This window comes from Cydia fagiglandana, chromosome 19 (genome assembly GCF_963556715.1).
Source record: "Cydia fagiglandana chromosome 19, ilCydFagi1.1, whole genome shotgun sequence".
NCBI classification, from domain to species: domain Eukaryota; kingdom Metazoa; phylum Arthropoda; class Insecta; order Lepidoptera; family Tortricidae; genus Cydia; species Cydia fagiglandana.
The window spans coordinates 575,424-598,423 of NC_085950.1; the positions used below are offsets into that span (position 1 = coordinate 575,424).

At 41.2% G+C, this 23,000-nt stretch overlaps 1 protein-coding gene and 1 long non-coding RNA gene across 2 annotated transcripts in view; both read right to left on the minus strand.

Annotated features, from left to right (window-relative positions):
• LOC134673918 (uncharacterized) overlaps positions 1-13,071 on the minus strand; it is a 43,927-nt gene extending 30,856 nt beyond the window's left edge. Inside the window, exon 1 of the long non-coding RNA XR_010099520.1 lies at positions 13,062-13,071. This is a non-coding gene — a long non-coding RNA (uncharacterized LOC134673918). The remainder of the gene's footprint in view (positions 1-13,061) is intronic.
• LOC134674046 (uncharacterized) lies at positions 8,605-12,619 on the minus strand. Its single transcript, XM_063532096.1, has 6 exons — positions 12,597-12,619; positions 11,646-11,789; positions 10,759-10,878; positions 10,280-10,354; positions 9,639-9,752; positions 8,605-8,800 (listed from the first exon to the last, which is right to left on the minus strand). Exons 1-6 carry the CDS (start codon positions 12,617-12,619, stop codon positions 8,605-8,607), a joined length of 672 nt encoding a protein of 223 aa, XP_063388166.1.
• Positions 13,072-23,000: the final 9,929 nt, after the last annotated feature.

Here is a 23,000-nt window from a genome sequence, read left to right on the forward strand (position 1 = left end):
CATGTTCAGTGTTTCATAGATGCATGAATTACCAAACACGGTGCAGAGTTAGGTTAGCTTGACTCCATAGTTCGTTTATTTTAGCATTAGAGATAAGGTGAACAATCTTGATGTGTCTTTAAATTGAAAAATATGTAACAATTATGAATCTAATACGATCATTTATATTCTTCTGCTTACATAAGTAATAGTTATTGATTTTTAAAAAGCGTTTTTCAATTAAAAGACATGTCAAGATCGCTTACCTTCTTTCAAGTTCTTTCTAATGCTAAAAAAACGAACTACAGTGGCGTAGCGTGAACTAATGTAGCTGTAGGCGAAGTCGCATCTGCGAGGCCCTTTTCTTTCACTGTGCCCGAAGGGGCCTCGCGTGAGGTCCCCCTTGGGGCGCGAGGCTGTGCGCGACGGCCCACTTCGCCCACGCCTGGCTCCAATTTCACCACGGCTACAATTGTCAGTGACATATGTCGAGCGACAATTGTCAAGCGACAGGTGACATATTACAATTTTATAAAATATTTTCTATATGAAATACTTACAAACATGACAGGCATTTTGCTACAATTATTGTATATTACAATTATGTTGTGAAACAAGAATTATTTTTTCTAGTCGACATATTGTAGAATTGTCGGTGAATCTTGACAGGAAATGAGTTATATATCGGAATTTCGTTACAATTGTAGTGTTTCTTGTGACAATTGTCATTAACTTTGCAAGAGAAATATCTGTTTTTTTCCGATATAATAAAGTTTTTTTTAATAATTCAATGATGGTGGCAATCGGGAATACGGCCCGCCCGATGGTAAGCGGTAACCGTAGCCCATGGATGCCTGTGACGTCAGCAACAGTGATGTTTTACAATTGTCACACCTGTCGGCCTGGTGAAATTGGGGCCTGGTTACGCCACTGCTTGACTCTAACCTGGCGTTGAAGCGGACGTCTTGAGAACTTATCCGAGCTGCACAGCTGAGGAGCCTAGAAAACACAATAATTTAATAAAATAGACTCTCCACGCTAGCGTCTTTCGAGCGTCGGCGTCACAGACAACATCCTCCAGGCTGAGCTTAGTTGCGCTACCCCCTCTGCCACGCATACGGTAGTTTTACTCGATGTCCCCAGTCGAAACTGTCTTTTTAATACAGTTGCTCAAAAAGTGCTACTTTACGTAGCTGTTTAGCGTGCGGAAAGTTGGTTATCTCGAACTAGTGCTTTTTACTTTTCCAATTTTTTTTTAATTTATACTTGTTCCAATTCACGACTACTTATTGATGAGTGTTAATATTAGTCTCCTTTAAACGTCGTAATCAGCATAAAAACCTACCGTTAATGTAAGAATACGAAAAATATTACATATTTCATATTTAATTACTTACCTCTTCATCATTATAACACGTTTATTTTTTAATATTCAATATTGTAAATTCCGTTCTTAATAAGTTGACTGAATGGAACGGAATAGCTGCCAAACGCCCATAGATATAATATACTTAAAGACGACGTCTAACCGAGCTGTCACTGTTACCACTTTTGTTTAGTGTACGATTAACAATGTTTTTCTTATTTTTTCGCAACTGTATTAAAAAACGTCGTTCGATACACGTGCGGAAATGTCATTCTTCACTCGTCCCGAGTCTTGCCACTCGCCTGCGGCTCGTGGCAAGATATCTCGGTACTCGTGAAGTAATGACATACCTTCCGCACTAGCATCGAAATGTACTATTGTGTGACGTCCGTGTCTTTGAACGGACCAATCACGGCACGGGGCTTCGCTCACCTCGTGCCGCGCACCCCCGCATATTTGCCATCATCGGTTGCATGGAATAATTGCTCTAAACTCGGTCTAGAGGATTCCCAGTCTATGGTCGGTGTCTAGTCAGCGTTATGGCAAACCATATCGCTGCGCATGCGCCAACGTTGCGTCTAGCAGCAGCCATAGAGTTGACGCTGACGCTTGGGAGACGCTAGTGTATGGTCTCTAAGAGCAAAGTTGTCGTTTACCCCTCGTGCCTATATTGAGGCCTGAGCAGTTTCCTCCCGAAAAGGAGCTTCATAGAAAAAGGTACCGGTATTTCGTTACGATCGCAAAGCTATTTTTCCCTCTTAAGCGAAGTTCAGAAACGAAGGAAACGGGTGGCGGAGTTTTTGGAAAAACAATGGATATCAATTTCTTGGTATAGTAATTATTTTATGGTACAAAAAAATACAAGAAGGTTTATTAATATAAATTTAAATTACTATGTGTAATGTTTTGACGATAGTCACATTAAACCAATATATAGGTAAGATATAGGGTCGTTAGGTTGCTTCAGATGCCCGAAGGGCAAACTGCCCAGAAATAGAAGCCCCGCGTAGCGGGGCTCCGTCGACTAAGGCAGTCAAAGATTTTCACGTTTTTCGATATGCCTAGGAATTTCACGATATGCCTGATCTTGCGGTCGGCCGCCGACATATATAGAAACCGACAATAAGTACCCCTTTTGGTTGGAAATGGCACAAATTGTTGCCCCCTAAAATCCGAAGTCTGCACGTAAACAGACATTTATTTTAAGTCTAAGGTTGCACTGTAAATAGCGATTAGCCCCCATATTCTTTCAACACCCGTATAGGGGTCCTCAGAGACCCCTAAAAAGTGACTCCCAGCAATATCAATAACCTCTGATACTTGTCGGGATAGTTCAGGATGTTATTCTAGTTTTGTGACGAGCATTGGTAACTAGGAATAAATCAAAATTTTGTGTCTCCTTTTGGATTTCACGGGCCTATAAATCCCGGTCTTTTGATAGGCTTGCGTGGAGATATAGATCCAACACGTAGAGGCCCCTTGGAGAGTTTTAATGTCATGTAGAACGCCTGCTGGAACCCGTTCACAGGCGCAACAATAGACACCCATGAACCGGTCGCAGCAGGCATTGGGACTATTGTAGAAAAAGTGAACAGTATTCCGGTCTATGGATTGATGTTTGGGTGGACAATGAGACTGGGCTATTGTAAAAGAGGTCCAGACACCTGCCATAACAATGTTAACACCGTCATCGAGGCAGGCGGTGACTCGCCGCTGACTAGATGGGCCCCTGAAACCGCCGTCGCGAAGACGACCAGGAGCAACATCGGTGTGAGCGGCTCAGGGGTGTCGAGAGGTGTGCGCCGCTTTCTACCCAGTGACTGTTAACAGCCACTGTGCCAACTCGCGTCTTATGCATCTTTCACCAAAATCAAAATTATTGTTATGATTTGTGTTTTTTTTTAATCGATTTCAAACAGAGGGAACTTTTTCATTAATTTTGTCAACCAAAAACGTCACTTTTGACACCGAGAGATAGGATCGGTATCATCAAAACAGCAACATTCCTAACTGTACATCGGTGGACCTTATTACAAAAGGCATTAAGGTCCATCGATGTACAATTAGGAATGTGGGCGATGGAGTGGGGGTGGTACCGCAGTAATATCTCAGAATCGTTGTTCAAATTGGGGAGACACTCCTGACTTCGAGTAATTATTAGAGTTGACACAACTTGACGTCCCTTTGCGTGCACGACCACAGATAAGATTTAATTTTGACAACCCTAAATAGCCGAAAAGGATAGTGCCATAAGTTTGAAAGGGATATCACGATTCGACCCTGAATCGCTGTTAAACTTCGGTTTTGTAGGAAGTGTCCTTTCTGTACGGTAGTACTTTTACTTATTCTGTGGCTTGACTCCGAAGTCGCGCTGGATGTATGGAGTCGCGCGCGCGACAAGTCATGCTAGCCGGTTTAGCTCTTACTTGCGTACCCTATTGTAATACATGGTTCTTGGACATGGGTCCCCGGGGAGCGCTCGGGACGTGGGTTCGATTCCCCGGCGATAATTAGGGCTTATCGACGCGAAGGGATTACAGTATGTCTGTATTAATGTTGTTCTTTCAAAAATATTTTAGAAATAGCAAAAGCTACTTGGTTTCGTGGTAGTAGGTCTACCGTTCAACCGAGGCGGTTGTTGAGAAGTTATTAGAGCTAAGCTGCGGTTTGGTAAGTGTAACAAATGAATCCCTAATCCCTAATAATATATGCATTACAAACGCTCTTTCCGTCTGTCTGTCAGTTACCTCTTCACGCTTAAACACTACATCACTTTAGATATACGAGAAACGCCGGACAACCTGGTGCTTTCATCAGAGAAGTGCCCGTATTATATGCTTGTGTGAAAATAATGCTGAATGCATGAGCTGCGCGGGAGTGGCGGGACATGTCGCCAGGCAGAGTGCTGGCAGGTGGGCCCAAATGTTAACACTTCCCGGGCCAGGAACCCTACTGTCGGGTACACTGTTCGTAGCCACTACGCGCTCCATACGGCGAAACCGTGGCTTTGCGCTACGAGCGTAACCCGTAGCACTTAGTGGCAGTGAATGTGTTAACGGAATCGTGGCCGCTTTTAGACGAAAGAAGTGCCTGGCGTCCGTTGGCTCGTTGGGTGGACGACATTCGGAAGATTGCGGGTCACTTCTGGATGAGATTGGCTCAGGACCGGGATAAGTAGCGTACTCGAAGAAATGCCTATGCTCAGCTTCTTCTTCTTCTTCATGGTCGTGACCTCATGTCTGAGGGACGTGACTCCTATGGGTTATTCTTCCTACCACTGCTCTCCAGGCCTCTCGATCTTCGGCCATCTGCGTCGTTGCTTGGAGCGAAGTCTGGGTAATATTTTCGACCACATCTGACCATCTACTGGATGCACGCCCTCTACTCCTTCGTTGCTCAGCACTGGGCGATAAAAGGCTGATATGGGCTGATATAATGATGATCAAAATACTTACGCTAGACCTATTACAGACTTCCGTGGAGCTGTCATCCGACGCGTCCGAAACGTCCGACCCGGATGACACGGACGGCACGGACCGTTTGCCGGACGACGCGCGCAGTACCAGCCGGGCCGGCTTACGCTCAAGGCTAGTGTCGTCTTCTGAATTATCTGATGCTAAAACATATTCATATTAATTTTATTTGTATTAATCATACATTGTCAGTGTTATTTAGGTTAATTAGGTAGGTACATAGGTATGCAAGATGAATGTCAAACTAAATACATTAATACAAAAAGAAAAATCATCATCATCATCATCATTCTCATCATCATCTTTTGAATACCATCATCAGGTTCATCTTTTGAATTATATAACTTACCATTAACTATTATGTACTTACTTCTGTTGTTTCTCCAATAAAGAAAATAAAAATAATCATCTCAGCCTATATACGTCCCACTGCTGGGCACAGGCACAGTACAAGAACAGTAGTGAATCTTCATAGAAATGTGCCGCTGCCGGCTTAAATGTGTGCGTGCGCGCCGGACGCCGTGTACGCACGCGCTGCCACGTACACATTAGCATAAAATACGGGGGAATACGGTGGCGGCAGTGTGGGCTGTACCGCGACTGTGATCGCGTGCATTCGAGTAAGCTGCCCACCCGCTCGCATTTGTCTGCTCTCGGTAGGCCTCAGTACAGCTCGCCGCGGTCGTATTGTATTGTAGGAACAATTGCATCATAAGTCAGAAACGCACACGTGACACCCTTAATATAGGAACATCCATTGCCTACGAATACCGCTTAGCGTTACTTGTTAGTCTCCATAGGCTACGGTGGCTAAAATCGAGAAAAAAAACTCTTTAAAAATTGAATTTAGCGCTGCACAAGTACCAGGGCCTCATGAGTTACGAGAAGGTGTCGTTGACCAACCCGCCGTTGGGCGCGGGGCGCGGCGGCCGGGTCGCGTATCAGTATGAAGGTACAATAATAGTACATTATTGTCGAGGCTCGGAAGTAGCTACTTGCAGGCTGAGGATTCGTTTTAAACGGACGACCTTGGGAGTCCGTTTAATTGAATCCGAAGCCAGCAAGTAGCCTTCCAGCCGAGTCATATATAGTGCTTTTCTCAAAAATGGTGCAAGAAACATAAATATCATAGAAATATTTTACAAAACCAACGTTCTTACGTATATATTTTCACAGAAAAAAGTCCTTGCCGCCTTTTTATTTTTTTAATAAAAAAATAGAAGTGTATTTTTCTGCCGAAAATACGCCAACCTATTTGAGACAACTAAATAGTCGCGGTACTAATCATCAGTTTGGCTGTTTAATGGGCCTGTGCCTTCATTTAATATGGCCATATCAAATTTTAAAAAGTTTGGAACTCGACAAATAATGGAATTTGTATGCAACATTGCAGTCCCAAAAGCGAGACTGCAATGTTTTTAACTTTTTAATTTTTGAGTGACCATAAACTACGCGCTTCGCGACCTATTTTTTAAACGGCAAAGTCGACCTTGCCGCCCATTTTTGAGAAATAGTACATTATTGTCGAGGCTCGGAAGTAGCTACTTGCAGGCTGAGGATTCGTTTTAAACGGACGACCTTGGGAGTCCGTTTAATTGAATCCGAAGCCAGCAAGTAGCCTTCCAGCCGAGTCATATATAGTGCTTTTCTCAAAAATGGTGCAAGAAACATAAATATCATAGAAATATTTTACAAAACCAACGTTCTTACGTATATATTTTCACAGAAAAAAGTCCTTGCCGCCTTTTTATTTTTTTAATAAAAAAATAGAAGTGTATTTTTCTGCCGAAAATACGCCAACCTATTTGAGACAACTAAATAGTCGCGGTACTAATCATCAGTTTGGCTGTTTAATGGGCCTGTGCCTTCATTTAATATGGCCATATCAAATTTTAAAAAGTTTGGAACTCGACAAATAATGGAATTTGTATGCAACATTGCAGTCCCAAAAGCGAGACTGCAATGTTTTTAACTTTTTAATTTTTGAGTGACCATAAACTACGCGCTTCGCGACCTATTTTTTAAACGGCAAAGTCGACCTTGCCGCCCATTTTTGAGAAATAGTACATTATTGTCGAGGCTCGGAAGTAGCTACTTGCAGGCTGAGGATTCGTTTTAAACGGACGACCTTGGGAGTCCGTTTAATTGAATCCGAAGCCAGCAAGTAGCCTTCCAGCCGAGTCATATATAGTGCTTTTCTCAAAAATGGTGCAAGAAATATAAATATCATAGAAATATTTTACAAAAGCAACGTTCTTCCGTATATATTTTCACAGAGAAAAGCCGTTGCCGCCTTTTTATTTTTTTAATAAAAAAATAGAAGTATATTTTTCTGCCAAAAATACGCCAACCTATTTGAGACACCTAAATAGTCGCGGTACTAAACATCTGTTTGGCTGTTTATTGGGCCTGTGCCTTCATTTGATATGGCCATTTCAACTTTTAAAAAGTTTGAAACTCAACAAATAATGGAATTTGTATGCAACATTGCAGTCCCAAAATCGAGACTGCAATGTTTTTAACTTTTTAATTTTTGACTAACCATAAACTACGCGCTTCGCGACCGATTTTTTAGACGGCAAAGTCGACTTTGCCGTCCATTTTTGAGAAAAAGTAGTGACAACCCTAAGCGCCAACGCAAGAGTAGGCAAATAACTTGCCGAGCGGCCTTAGATTCACTACTGTTCTTAGTGTACTGTGGCACAGGCCTCCTCTCGAGCGCGAGAGGGCTTGGGCTATAATCCTTACGCTAGCCCAATGCGGATTGGGGACTTCACATACACCTTTGAATTTCTTCGCAGATTTATGCAGGTTTCCTCACGATGTTTTCCTTCACCGAAAAGCGACTGGTAAATATCAAATGATATTTCGTACATAAGTTCCGAAAAACTCATTGGTACGAGCCGGGGTTTGAACCCGCGACCTCCGGATTGCAAGTCGCACGCTCTTACCGCTAGGCCACCAGCGCTCTGAAAAATACAACAATAAAATTCTCAGAATGTCATAAAAATTTAAAAATAATAGTTATCGTCGAGCTATTCATCCAAGAATTCAGCAACGGAATAATAGGCCTTTTGGATTAAAAATGACTTCAGTTTTAATATAAATGCTAACTATCCATACAGAGATCTGTCATAATCTTAATGATCCTGAACAAAGAGATTAGGGAATATTACGCAAAACCCTGCGTAGAGGGCGTCACTAACTCAATCACAAGAAACAGGACAATCGAAAGTTCGGTTTCTGCCTCTCTATCACTCTTGCTTATTCGATCGATAGAGAGGCAGACAAGGAAAGGACAGGACGGGGAAGGACATAGGATAGTTTTTATGTCGGAAATCATCCCTGAAGAGAGTGCAAAGGGCGGCGGAAATACCAGGGGTTACCAGACACAAATTTTGAATTTCCTGACAAAATTCCTGCTTTCCGAATATTTTTCCTGACATTCATATTTTTGACGTTGACGACAGCGAGGGGGGGAGGGGTTGTGTCTAGCCGTTAGCCAATAGCAATAGCCCGTTGGAGCCAATAGCCGCGTTTTATTAATTTTAGCTAAAACCAAACTCATGGCATATTTCCATAATTATAGTGCAAATGGCCAAAGTTACCCTCCAGGGCTTAAGTAACCCGACTTTACGGTACTTTATAAAAAAGTATATCAATTAAAAAAAAATCCTGACATTTTCGTGTTCCGTTCCCAATCCCCATTCCCGACAAAAGGCCAAAATTCCTGACATGTCACGAAAATTCCTGTCATCTGGTAACCCTAGGCGGAAATGAAAGAGTTCATAAATTGCCTAATAATTGAAGTATGTACTCACAGTTGTCATTGACATCGGGGACTCGCTTAGGCCTCTCGTTATCTGCGGCCTCGTTTAAGGACTGCACGGAGTCCTGGTCTCTCTTGGTGAAGAAGAAGGCCGGTTTGTTGTCCATGCGCACGCGCTTCTTCGCCTTGCAGCTTTTTGAGTATCTCATGAAGCTGGAACATTTATTACCAATTTACGTTGTGTGTATTTCCATTTATTTTTTTCGAAATTCAAATTTCAATTCAATTTCATTTATTTTTATGGACCAACTGAGATCATTTTTGTTAAAACTACTCTGTTGCTGTGTTGTTGTGTCTATTATTGATTAAAAAGAAAAAAGTATTCAGTTTAGTGACGCACTTCCACATACATTTTGAATGAACCGTCACAAACTGACTCCAAAATTTTGTATAAATAACAGGGGACTCTAGTTTTTATCTTATAATCAATATTTTCTGGAAACCCCCGTCAATATAAAACAAAGTACCTACCTACCTATAAAATAAATTCAAAAACTACGGAACGCGGATTTTAATGCGGTTGTCACCTATCAATAGAGTGATTCTCGAGGAAGGTTTATATGTACTTATGTTAATTTGTTAACCTATACATAGCTGCGGCGGGTCGCTAGTTAATAAGTATTTGGCAAAAATTTCATTTTTGGTACAAGCTTTTATCGCTGACTGTACTTTTCCTACGACAGATAACTAATACTCATAGAGACAATTCTAAAAACCCCTAACACAATTAGGTTGCGCTGTTTCATCACAGAATTCCTATGGCCACCTCCTGTCACCATCATCATATCAGGTCGACGGTACCATAATATTGCATTGTCATCCGATTTATACATGCATGCAAAATTTCAGCTCAATCGGAAACCGGGATGTGTACCAAATTTCACTTGCAAGATTTGATTACAGACAGACAACGGTCAGGTGAAAGTAAATAAAAGCTTGTAAAAATAAAACCAATATTTATAGTTGGAAATACTAGCAAGGGTAAACTCACATACTGTGTTTTTCTTTCAGTATCTTGTCGAGAGGGGGTTGCTTCTTGTCCGTGGTGGTTCCGGTCGAGCACATGCCTTCCAGCGTCATGTCCTCTAGAACCTTCTTTAGGATGCTGGAAACAACATTCTAAAATTGAGTAGCAGAACTGACTTACAGCATTTAGTAACTGGAGATGTCATCGCTGTCATTTTCTTTACGAAACAGTCTGCCGATGTTTGCGGGGAGGGGACGTCAAATGTGCTATTTCTACATGAGTTGTACGTAACGTACAAATAGCCATGTCAGTCCGTACAAAAGTTTGCAGAATTGTGTAAGGTTTCCGGCAGAGGGGTAAGCTCTTAAAAGCGACTCCAATTATTAAATACTCTAAGAGTAGTGTTAATTCCGCTACTTGACGCTAGATGTCGACTACGAAAATAATAGTCGTTTTACAGCCGTATTCGAACAATGAGATACGTCAAATAATATTGAAACGATATGGATTAGATATGTCAGTGTCAAACAAGTCAAAAGTGACGTTTTTGTTTGAAGAAATGTCAATTTTGACACTTGTTTGACACTGACATATCTAATCCATATCGTTTCAATCATTAAACGGTCGTTCTATGAATAAATGTCAATAGTGTCCGTTTTTGTTACCCGCGTCGTTGCTTGACTTCAGGTATTCGTTTCATTGAATCCTTGGAAAAAGGTGTCCTTTTCTGTTTGTCGACTCTGTAAACAATATAACAATATAAGTAACACAAAAAAGAGTCACTTTATTAAAAATGTCTATACTGAGTGATCCATTTCTTTTCAGCCGTTGGGTTTAAATATATCGAGACGCCAGCCCCCTTTGTCAGCGGCATTGTGCAGTAATGTGGGAGGTAAGTAATAATTGTGACTCACATCTCATGTCTCAGTCGCCTGGCTATCTCCACGTAGGGGCTGCGAGAGGCCAGGGTAGCGCCTCGCCAACGGCATTGTGCAGTAATGTAGGAGTTAAGTAATAATTGTGACTCACATCTCATGTCTCAGTCGCCTGGCTATCTCCACGTAGGGGCTGCGGGAGGCCAGGGTAGCGCCTCGCCAACGGCATTGTGCAGTAATGTAGGAGGTAAGCAATAATTGTGACTCACATCTCATGTCTCAGTCGCCTGGCTATCTCCACATAGGGGCTGCGGGACGCCAGGATAGCCCCCTTCACCAACGCTGTCGTACATCTGCTCTTCAATTTCCTTTTCTGGCTCTCCACCATTCTGAACAAAAAATACGAACGTCACGCGGTTATTACAACTGTCACTCATGACGTACAAACACATGCCGTAAAGTCGGGTTACTTTAGCCCTAGAGGGTAACTTTGGCCATTGATTGAGATTTACAGCCATATTCGAACTTTAAGATACGTCAAATAATAGATATGGAAACGATATAGATTAGATATCATCTCTTACGAGCCCCACCCTGAGCGAGTTTGCCAATCATTCGCCCCAAGATGACCACTTCTCCATATCATGCATTGGTGATGTCCGAAAAATCTAACAACAACAAAACAAATAATCATGAAGAAGATGAGTGGCGGCAGCCTGCACCGTGCGGTCCACTTGGCTTATGACCGCAATCAATGGAGAGATGTTGCATGTGGTCGCGATCCTCAGCATTGAGGGAACGAGGAAGAAGAAGAGATTAGATATGTCAGTGTCAAACAAGTGTCAAAAGTGACATTTGTGTTTGAAGAAACATCGCTTTTGACACTTGTTTGACACTGACATATCTAATCCATATCTTTTCGAGATCTATTAACTGACGTATCCTAAAGTTCGAATTGGGCCGTTACTCGGTCCAGGTTATATTATTGCACTATAATTATTTGTTTTCGTTTTTTTTATTAGACCCTTTTACATGAGGTTTTCATGTGGGTCAAAGACGGTACTTGGTCTCCCGCGGTACAGGCCTAGCCTAGTGTGGGGACCCCTGGAAAAAGGCATAGGCCGATAAGAGGTTACCCCTAAATATTTATACTCACGATAACCGCACCATCTTCGTATTGGTCTCCGCATCCAGCACATCTTTAGTCTGCGTCCTCTCGCTCACCACAGAAGGCCTCGGCGGCTGTCTCTCTTCTATAACCGCCTGCACCGATACGAGCTTTATACAACAACAATAGTCGCTGGCAACGGGTATGACTCGGTAGCTCAGTTGTTAGAGCGATGCTGCCGGCCTAGCCAAGGTTACAATCGCTATAGCTTCGACAACGAAACGCTTTGTGTCTCTCTATCACTCTTCCATATTAGCGCGACAGTGACGCGCTAATATGGAAGAATTTTTGCGTTTCGATCGCTACGGAGCGTAAGTGATTGGCATCTTGGCTACGCGGCCTGTAAGTTCGAGACAAGAGATGGGCCGAATATGGACTTTGTCGAATACGAATAGTCGGCCGATTATTCGGTTGGCTAAAACTGCTTATTATAACGTTGAAAACAAATATTTAATTACGCAAACGGGTCTTTTACTTTAAATTCCGACGTTTCAGCTGAGTTGCAGCAGCTGTTACAGCTGCTTCTGTTTGCTGGTGACTACAGTAGTCACCAGCAAATTAAATAAATAACGAAAATGTCGATTTTATTGTTTCGCGGTAGACCCCCAGGCCCCAATTTCACCAGGGTGATAGGTGCGACAATTGTAAAACATCACTGTTGCTGACGTCACAGGCATCCATGGGCTACGGTTACCGCTTACCATCGGGCGGGCCGTATTCCTGTTTGCCACCATCATTGAATTATTAAAAAAAACTATTATATCGGAAAAAAAACGGATATTTCTCTTGCTAAGTTTATGACAATTGTCACAAGAAACACTACAATTGTAACGAAATTCCGACATATAACTCATTTCCTGTCAAGATTCACCGACAATTCTACAGATATGTCGTCTAGAAAAAATAATTCTTGTTTCACAACATAATTGTAATACATACAATTGTAGCAAACTGCCTGTCATGTTTCTAAGTATTTCTATAGAAAATATTTTTCACTACACCAGCTCGGAAAGGCTTACTTTGCACTTCAAAAACTGATAGCAAAGTTGCATTTTATTCACATGTGAGGCAAAGTAATCAAATGCAAATTTTGAGTTGTTTTCTTATGTTTGCTAGTAAGATTGACTTTTAAATGATGATTTTGGGTGATAAATATTTAATAACATTCATTTGGATTTGATTTGGTTTGATTTTGTTTGATATTTTACATTTAATATTTGCATCGGGTTGGTGTGGTGAAAAATTTTGTGTTTCACTCGGGGGCAAATTTTGTTTAACCCTCGTGCTTTGAAACCCTTGCAGTGCTCAAGATTCCATTTTTCGAACCACTCGCTACGCTCGTGGTTCAATTTTGGAATCTTTCGCTTGCTCGGGTATCAATATTAGCACGAGCGGTTAAACAACAACTTTGCCCCCTTGTAAAACAAATAACTATTATAAAATTGTAATGTCACCTGTCGCTTGACAATTGTCGCTCGACATGCCGTGGTGAAATTGGAGCCAGATCGTGATGGAGTGGTATTCTGGTAGTGGCGCCCCCTAAGCAGAGTTTTGCGTAATATTCCCTAATCACACAAATTTTTACCGAAATTTGGCAAATCAGAATATTTAATAAAAAGTCGGCTCACCTCCTCTTTATATTGTGGGCGATCACGTCGTTTCCGTAGTTCACCGTAGTTTATATTGTTTATGTATTGTTGGGGGTTGTTCAGTAACGTTTGCAGGGTTAATCGTTCCCGAATAGAGGGGGGTAGTGGCTTTATAGGAATATCATTGAATAGTTTTGCCATGCTTTTGGAAATGGGTGATATTTTAACCTTTCACGGGTGGTCAAAAATCGGGTTCAAATTTCAGTTGTGCTGTAGAGTAAAAAACTCGTTCTTGAATATATGCAAGAAGTTGACTTAACCTCCTAAGGCCCAGTCATATAACAGAAATATGCATAATTTGCCACAGAAATTTGAACCTACAATGTAGGAAATAGAGTTGATTTTGCGTTGTTCAAAAACTGAACGAAACAAAGCAAAAGCAACTCTATTCCAATCGAATATGACTTAAATTTCATTGAACTTGAATAAGTACTATAGGTGGTCCCACCTATAGTACTTATTCACCTTGGGCCTTAGGAGGTCAGTCGGTCAGGATCCGTCCTATACACACAAACAGCTACACTCTTAACTGGCCATCGGTGGACCTTATGCCTCATGTAATGGCTCCTCTACACGATGGGCCAACGCCGGCCACTCCAAGGGACGCAGCTATGCGGTAGAATAAGATCTCTAACGCAGGGCTCTCCAAACCCCGGCCCACGGGCCAAATCCGGCCCGCGACGCGTTCCGTTCCGGCCCGCCGACACCCAAAGCGAGTGCCCACTGTCCGGCCCGCGGGAGCCAGGCTCCAGGGGTTCAGCATTCACTGAGAGTGGAACTGTTCCTAACAGCAGCAACCAGACGGTGGCCCGCGCGAAAGTTTCTGAGGCGCTATATGGCCCTCAGGTGAAATATTTTGGGGACCCCTGTAACGCATAAATGCGTCCCTTGGAGTGGCCGGCGCTGGGCCATCGTGTAGAGGAGCCATAATAAGGTTTACGAACTGACAGTTAACAGTGGGCGATGTACATATACAAGGGGTTAATAGATTTTGAAATAAATGTTGGTTAACCACATAAAGGACCAAATGGCGAGGGCTTTGCCCAGCAGTGGGACAACAGTGTTATAAAAAAAAAAACCGGGCAAGTGCGAGTCGGACTCGCGCACGAAGGGTTCCGTACCATAATGCAAAAAAAAAACAAAAAAAAAGCAAAAAAAAAAACGGTCACCCATCCAAGTACTGACCACTCCCGACGTTGCTTAACTTTGGTCAAAAATCACGTTTGTTGTATGGCAGCCCCATTTAAATCTTTATTTTATTCTGTTTTTAGTATTTGTTGTTATAGCGGCAACAGAAATACATCATCTGTGAAAATTTCAACTGTCTAGCTATCACGGTTCGTGAGATACAGCCTGGTGACAGACGGACGGACGGACGGACGGACGGACGGACAGCGAAGTCTTAGTAATAGGGTCCCGTTTTACCCTTTGGGTACGGAACCCTAAAAATGTTGGTGATATGAAGATTGAAGCTGTTGGGTATCCGGTTGTTGTGGAGATCCTCAGGCTTTCTGGTAGATAAAGTTCTTTGTCTGATTTTTTTTAGGTTTCACATAAACAAGTGGTTTTGGCTATGCATTATTTAAAACGTTTGAACACTGCTTCTTAAGCTAGTATTATTATTTGCACGCGGTTATTTTGTCTGCATTTTGTATGGTTTGTGTTTGTTTAGTTGAGTTTTGTAAACATTGTGGAAATCATAACATTGTATGACGTGACAATTTTGACGTGTTTCTTTAAAAAGTATTGCGTATTGAGGTTTTAAACGGTTCCTTTACCTATTTCTGAAATATTTTGAGACAAATAAAATTTATTTACTTACAATCTTACAATTATTATTCACCATTAAATCCTTTTGTTAAACCTTGTTTTCAATCCGTTATTGCTTACAATTAATAAATAAATAAATACTTTACTACTAAAAAGTCTTTCTTGATATTAAAACTTTATAGCAAGTCATGTTTTCTTTGTATAGGTACATTAGTATAACTATATTAGGTCATTTATTTCAGTTTATATAAAATATACCGAAGGTTAACGAATTGTCAATTAACAAAGGCAAGGGCGAATTATGTCTACCTAAGTCTTATAGACCAATATCACTCGTTCCTATCATCTCAAAAATATTTGAGCGACTACTTAGTAATAGATTAATGCATCATTTTACATCTAACAGATTATTAAATAGCCAGCAATATGCGTACCAGCCTGGGCGCTCGACATCAGATGCCGTGCGGGACGTGGTGGGGAGAGTGTTAGGGCACCTGGAGGACTCGCGACAGGTCGCCGCCATCTTCTGCGACTTGTCGCGCGCCTTCGAGACTATTGATCACTCTCTTCTTCTTAAGAAATTGTTTGAGTACGGTGTCACAGGATCCTTTCATAAAACGATTTCTTCCTTCCTAGAAAACAGAAAGCAACGCACCTACGTGCTCGACTCTAAATCAGACCTTGAGTCAACTGGTAACAGCGCCGTCCCTCAAGGATCTGTCGCTGGAAACAATCTTTTTTTAATACTAGCAAACGACATAACGACAGCCTGTCCTGACGTAGAATATGTTTTATTTGCAGACGACACTTGCATAATTGTAAATGCCGACAGTTTTGATAGCTTAAAATCTAACCTTGGTCATGTAATAAACCTAGTTGAAAAATGGTTCACCTCTAATGGCATGTCACTTAATCTTGAAAAGACCAATATCATACATTTTCAGCTAAGAAATTCAATAAAATATAAACTTAATATAGTACTAAATGACACAATAATACCACAAGTTGATACTGCTAAGTACTTGGGTTTCATGATCGACTCTGGGCTGACGTGGGCGTCTCATATTTCAATGACCTGTGACAGACTGGCCTCAGCATGTTATGCGCTGTCCCGGTTAGCCGGTAGTCTATCAATCGAGAACCTAAAGATGGCTTACTATGGTTATTTTCACTCGATATTAGTTCAGGGAGTGGAACTGTGGGCTACCGCTGCTGATAAGGACAGGGCGTTCAAAATGCAAAAACGCGCCATTCGTGTAATTGATGGAAAGCCTGTGGACCATCCGGCACAACAATTGTTTAAGAAACATAAAATCCTTACCCTACCCTGTGTATACATACTGGCCGCGTGTATGTACGTTAGGCAAAACATACATAACTATAAACGTGCTAGTAGTGAGCGCCGTCCCCGGCTACTTGCCCCGAGGCGCCGACTCGCCAAATCACGACGGTCACTCAGCGTCATAGGACCAACTATTTACAATTCGTTACCCTCAGATATACTTAACTTAAATAGTGACCAAGTATTTAAAACTAAACTTAAACTGCTGCTTATAGAAAAAGCATTCTACAGCATTGACGAATTTATAAATATTCGATGAGGTCATTGACTACTGCACCATAATTAATTGTATTAATGTTAACAATAACAACGTAATAAGAATAATGTTTTTGTTTAAAAAATGTTATGAAATAATTAATTTAATTAAAGAAAATATGTATGTACCTACCTACTAGCATATATTTTTTGTAAATATGTATAAAATGTGACCTGTAAAATCTACTTTTACCAATAAAGATCTGTATTCTGTATTCTAAAAAACTGTGAGCCCGATCGATGGTAAACTTAGCCCTCACCCGCACGAGTTCACCATGGCTCCGTATTTGCATGCCCGAACTTCAACATGGCTATCAGCAAAGGGCCTACAGCAGATAAACAATGGACGGCACTTTGGCTAGTCAATCTGCCTGCATGCGGGCGGCGCAGCACTAACATGCTCACCAGTAACTTGACACGGCTTTAATATTCGGCGCAATTCGGGAAATTAATTAGCGATTAACTAGATACGATATAGTAATAGTTATTTTCACCACACCAGCTCGGAAAGGCTTACTTTGCAATTCAAAAACTAATAGCAAAGTTGCATTTTATTCACATGTGAGACAAAGTAATCAAATGCAAATTTTGAGTTATTTTCTTATGTTTGCTGGTAGAATTTACTTTCAAATGATGATTATGGATGATAAATATTTAATAACATTCACTTGGATTTGATTTGGTTTGTTTTTGTTTGATATTTTACATTTAATATTGGCTTCGGGTTGGTGTGGTGAAAAATTTTGTGTTTCACTCGGGGGCAAATTTTGTTTAACCCTCGTGCTTTGAAACCCTCGCAACGCTCAAGATTCCATTTTTCGAACCACTCGCTACGCTCGTGGTTCAATTTTGGAATCTTTCGCTTGATCGGGTATCAATATTAGCACGAGCGGTTAAACAAAAACTTTGCCCCCTTGTAAAACAAAGATATATTATCGTCACTATTTCATACATATAGTTCGTTTTTAGGGTTCCGTACCTCAAAAGGAAAAAAACGGAACCCTTATAGGATCACTCGTGCGTCTGTCTGTCTGTCTGTCTGTCTGTCTGTCTGTCCGTCTGTCACAGCCTATTTTCTCCGAAACTACTGGACCAATTAAGTTGAAATTTGGTACACATATGTAAGTTTGTGACCCAAAGACGGACATGTAACGTAAACAAATGAATTTTAAACATGGGGGGGGGGGGGGTAAATGAGAAAATCAAAAAATAAAGTTTTTCAAACTATATCGTGTTACATATCAAATGAAAGAGCTCAATGTGAGAATCTCAAACATATTTTTTTTATAATTTTAAAATAAACAGTTTAGAAGTAATTCAAGAAAATAGGCAAAAAAATGACCATACCCCCCCTTTATCTCCGAAACTACTGAGTCTAAAATTTTGAAAAAAATACATAAAATAGATCTTTACCTATAGATGACAGGAAAACCTATTAGAAATATGTGGTCAAGCGTGAGTCGGACCAATTACTTAGTTTTTGATCCGACCCCTACGGGTTTTTTAAAGGCAATTCACTCGCGTTTCACATATATAAAAAAAATATATTGTTAAAAATTTAGTAAAGTACGGAACCCTTGGAACGCGAGTCCGACTCGCACTTGGCCGGTTTTTTAGCATTAGAAAGAACTCCACAGAAGCAAGCGTGCAGTTTTTATCAGGCTCTTTAATTGTTATTGAATTATCTAATGTAGCATGGTCAATATAATTTACTTCAAATTGTTACCGCTAAAAGTGCCGGATTTGGAACCACAAGCTTACTTCTGCGAAGTTCTTTCTAATGCTAAAAAACGGACTATAGTGAATCTCTAATTCATTTCCCGAATCGCGGCGCTAGCCACCATAAGCTACCTTTTGCAGTGGAACGTCACATATCTTTACTATTTCATGTTTAGTGAATCTCTACTTCATTACCCATCGAGCCGATAGTCACCAGTAACTTGAAACGGCTTTAAAATTGTCTATCCGAGGAATTATCCTTAGAGATGTATAGGGTCTCCAAGAGTCAATATCCTGTATAATTAATACATTCATTAAGAGAAAAGAAACATACGAGAACAGAATGAGGCGTCTCACTGTAATTAATTAATAAAAATTAAGTTACTAAGTATAATAGCTCGTGTTAGCTTAAACAGACCAGTCTCCACAAACACATCTGGGAGACCGAGCTTTGATCGGAATATATATAAAAAAAAAACAAAAGTGCGTTTTCCGAGAGAGAAGACCTAGCTAGTACGGCTACCACCAGTTTTGACATTGACAGATACGCTCGCGTCTACGTAATTTACTTTCTGTACATCTCGCTTGCACTAATATGCGAGTACGAGCGAGATGCATAGAAAGTAAGTTACTGCTGGTAGTGGTTCATCAGATCGATTTATCGCCCCCGAAAACCCCCATATAGCAAGTTTCATCGAAATCTTTAGGGCCGTTTCCGAGATCCCCGAAATATATAAATAAAAAAGAATTGCTCGATTAAAGGTATTACTTAGATAGAGATATATTTAAGGACGGGCCTTGCGGGCACTTAGAACGGTGCTAGTTCTGCGGTGTCACTCACGAATTCGAGCCAATCGTGCAGACTATAGCCCCCTCCAGACTATGCGCGTGAATCGCGGGCGAAGCCGCGAACGCAAGTATGGCGTCGATTTCGCAGATTGTTCACGCCTTCGCGCCTTGTTCTCCGTTTTTTGTCGGTATTTCGGCCCGCGTCAAAGGAGACGCGAAGCGCGAACTTGCAAGACTCCACATTACACAATATTTTGGCTCCTCTGTGGCAAGATAAATATGAACTATATTATGATTATATTATATTAAGCAGCTATATTTTACGGTTTTACAATAAAAACAAAATGGAAAAACAGCTAAATCACGTATGATGCCATAGATAACTAACAGTTAAACTCGATCAGCTGATGCTTTTCCGCCATATTGCCGCTAACCAAACTGCGAAATCACCATGAAGTGTGCGAGTGTGGAGTCATACGTCAACTTCGCGATATGTTCGCTCCGCGACGACGCGCCGCGATTCACGCACATAGTCTGGAGGGGGCTTAACGCAACTAGTTGCGACCAATCGCGCCTGTGACGCGAGACCAATCGCATACTACACACTGTATTATCACATAATAAATAATAGTACTATCATACAGAAAGGAAACTTCCTACAAAACCGAAGTTTGACAGCGATTCAGGGTCGAATCTTGCTATCCCTTTCTAATATTTGGGACTATCCCTTTCGGCTATTTAGGGTTGTCAAAATTCAAGTGATTATCTTATCTGTATATTATATTACTATCTTTATTTATCTTTCTTCTTAGGCTAGGTCATTTATAATACTAGTGGCTCTGTGAGCTGTAGACCTCTCGAGCAGAGCTTAAAACTGAGTAAATTAAATAAAAAAATAAGTAATATAAGCTTGGGCCCTGCCCCGCTGTCGGTGGCACCCTAGTTTAGGTTTTTTATAATGTGTTTATATGTATTTTTTATTGTTTTTAAGTGTTTTTATATTTTAATTTTATATTCATTGACCGAAGCGAAGCGAAGGTCTACGTTTTGACTCGGGCGTTTTGTTTTTGTATGTCCGGATGTTCTCCTCTACAGGTCGCAATTCTTAACCGATTCTCGTGAAATTTTGTAACTGAATTCTATGAACCGATAAAAAAAATTTGTCGAGATATTTTTTGAATTTTTTTCAAAATGGAAAAGTTGTGATAGCTCGCGCTTATATAAATAGTCGTATCGGTATCATGAGAAAGTCATCTTTTTGAAACATGTTTACAGATTAAATGTCAAAAAATTCAGAAAATTTATATCGCTGGTTTTGGAGGTATTAAGATATTTAGTTTTGTATGTCCGGATGTTCTCCTCTACAGGTCGCAATTCTTAACCGATTCTCCTGAAATTTTGTAACCGAATTCTATGAACCGATAAAAAAATTTTGTCGAGCCAATTTTTGAAAATTTTTCAAAATGGAAAAGTTGTGATAGCTCGCGCTTAAACAAATAGTTGTATCGGTATCATAAGAGTGTATTCTTTTTAAAACATGTTTACAGATTAAATGGCCAAATATTCAGAAATTTTATTTCGCTGGTTTTGGAGGTATTAAGATATTTAGTTTTTACTTGAGAATGAGTAGCTAAATTTCGTCAACTCATGTAAGAACTATCATGGTGTATTTTGCAAACGTTCGCTTTTTTTGTTTGCACGGAAGGTCTGGGTTCGATCCCCAGTAATTATATGCTGGGATATAACTTTTTGTATTTTTTTACACTTAAAGTTCATATCAATTGTTGTTATTTATATATTATTATCCCCAGTGCGTAAAACGTTCAAACTGATAAATAAGACCAAGTGCGGGCAGTTCGAAAAACGGCTAGAAGATGTTGATATCAACGTTAGCCAGTCTTCTCCGAGACCACGGGGTCAACGCCTTCCTCGAAACGTCAGAGGTAAATCTTAAAACTTAAATACCTAGGCGATTAAGCCCCGTTGTACAATTTAATTAAGGTGATTCGTCTGCTTCTTTGTCTCCTTTATTTCTTTACCTCTAGCCGCCCAGAGACCAATAAAAAGGTATCCTGTTCCATTCTAATTTGAACTTTGTGTTGACAATATAAAATTTCATTTTGCTTGGCAAGGTTTGAAGTATGGGCGGCTAGAGCAGCCATTCTCAAAGTGTGTTCCGCGGAACCCTAGGGTTCCGCAAAGCCTCTGTTGGGGTTCCGCGAAAATATACTTATAATAATTTTTAAGAAAAAAAAACCGACTTCCATGGGGGCCGATGAAAGATTATTGTAGATGGTACACTATGTAGAAAAGGAGGTAAAACCACCCACTTTTCTACTAGCATTTCGCTTCTGTATAATGACTCCTCTACAGGATGGGCCAACGCCGGCCACTCCAAGGGACGCAGCCATGCGGTAGAATGAGATAGCAATATCACTTGCTCCCTCTAACGCATAAATGCGTCCCTTGGAGTGGCCGGCGTTGGCCCATCGTGAAGAGGAGCCATGAAGGTCGTAGTTCTAGCCTAACCCACTCCTTAGATAGCAGTTCGGTTCTGTGCGGATCGCAGTTCGAACCTAATCAAACCCACTTTTCAAGTAGCATTTCGTTTCTGTAAGGCTCGCAGTTCTAACCTAACCTAATCCTTGTTCGGTTCTGTGAGGATCGCAGTTCAAACCTAACCTAACCCACTTAATGGCGCATGCCGTGCGGTGTACGGGGATTTAAGCGGGAGGGGCTAGTAAGATTGGCATCATCGTACTTTATACATAGGTACATTAATTTTATGGTAGGTAATCATAGTTGTTTATTTAGTTAAGGTATCATAGTGGTTTTCTGGGTCAAGGTCCGGGTCCGAGTCCGGGTCCGAGTCCGGGTCCGTGTCGGGGTCCGAGACCGGGTCCGAGACCGGGTCCGAGTCCGGATCCGAGTCCGGTTCCGAGTCCGGGTCCGAATCCGGATCCGAGTCCAGGTCCGGGTCTGAACCGGATCCGGGTATGAGTCCGAGTCCGGGTCCCAGTCCAAGTCAAAATCGAAATTCGTAATCACCAAACGTGTACCATGCGTCATTGAAGAGTTCTGTTCTGGTCATTATCAGCAGTTCCACTTGATCAAATGCGACAGTTTTTAATGTAAATGCTTGATTTTATAATGAATATACAAAAAAATCTATACGTGTGCCTTTAATATTTGAGGAGTTCCCTCGATTCCTTATGGATACCATCATCAGAACTCGAGCTTGACAAAAATGTGGCTTAAAAACTTAACTTGCTTAACGAACATAACGAAAAGGAAAAATCGCCAAACGTGAACTATGCGTCGTTTAAGCCCTAGTAGCATTTTCGTTGGGGCCCACGGTGCCAACGGTAGGGAAAACGTTGGGATGAGGTTCGTTCCGTAGCCAACATTAATTTTGTATTGGCCCACCATCGCATTTACCAACATTCGCTGTGGTACAGATGCCCAACAATGGGCCTTTGTGTATTTTGGTACCGTTGGCTAAACAACGATAATATTCGTTGGCCCAATGACGACATATATCGCATTTACCAACATTGGCAGTGGCAGTGATGCCCAACAATGGGCCTTTGTGTATTTTGCTACCGTTCGCTAAACAACGATAACATTCGTTGGCCCAATGGTGACGAATACCGCATTTACCAACATTGGCTGTGGCACGGATGCCCAACAATGGGCCTTTGTGTATTTTGGTAACGTTGGCTAATCAACGATATCATCCGATGGCCCAATGATGACAAATATCGCATTTACCAACATTGGCTGTGGCACTGATGCCCAACAATGGGCCTTTGTGTATTT

Excerpts from the sequence above, each read along its gene's own strand:
- LOC134674046 (XM_063532096.1), bottom strand. The coding sequence starts at position 12,619 with ATGACAGGCAGTTTGCTACAATT. Across the intron at positions 10,879-11,645 it reads ACGAAGATGGTGCGGTTATC|AATGGTGGAGAGCCAGAAAA; the intron begins GTGAGTATAAAT and ends TTTTTTGTTCAG. Across the intron at positions 8,801-9,638 it reads CTGAAAGAAAAACACAGTAT|CTTCATGAGATACTCAAAAA; the intron begins GTGAGTTTACCC and ends TAAATGTTCCAG.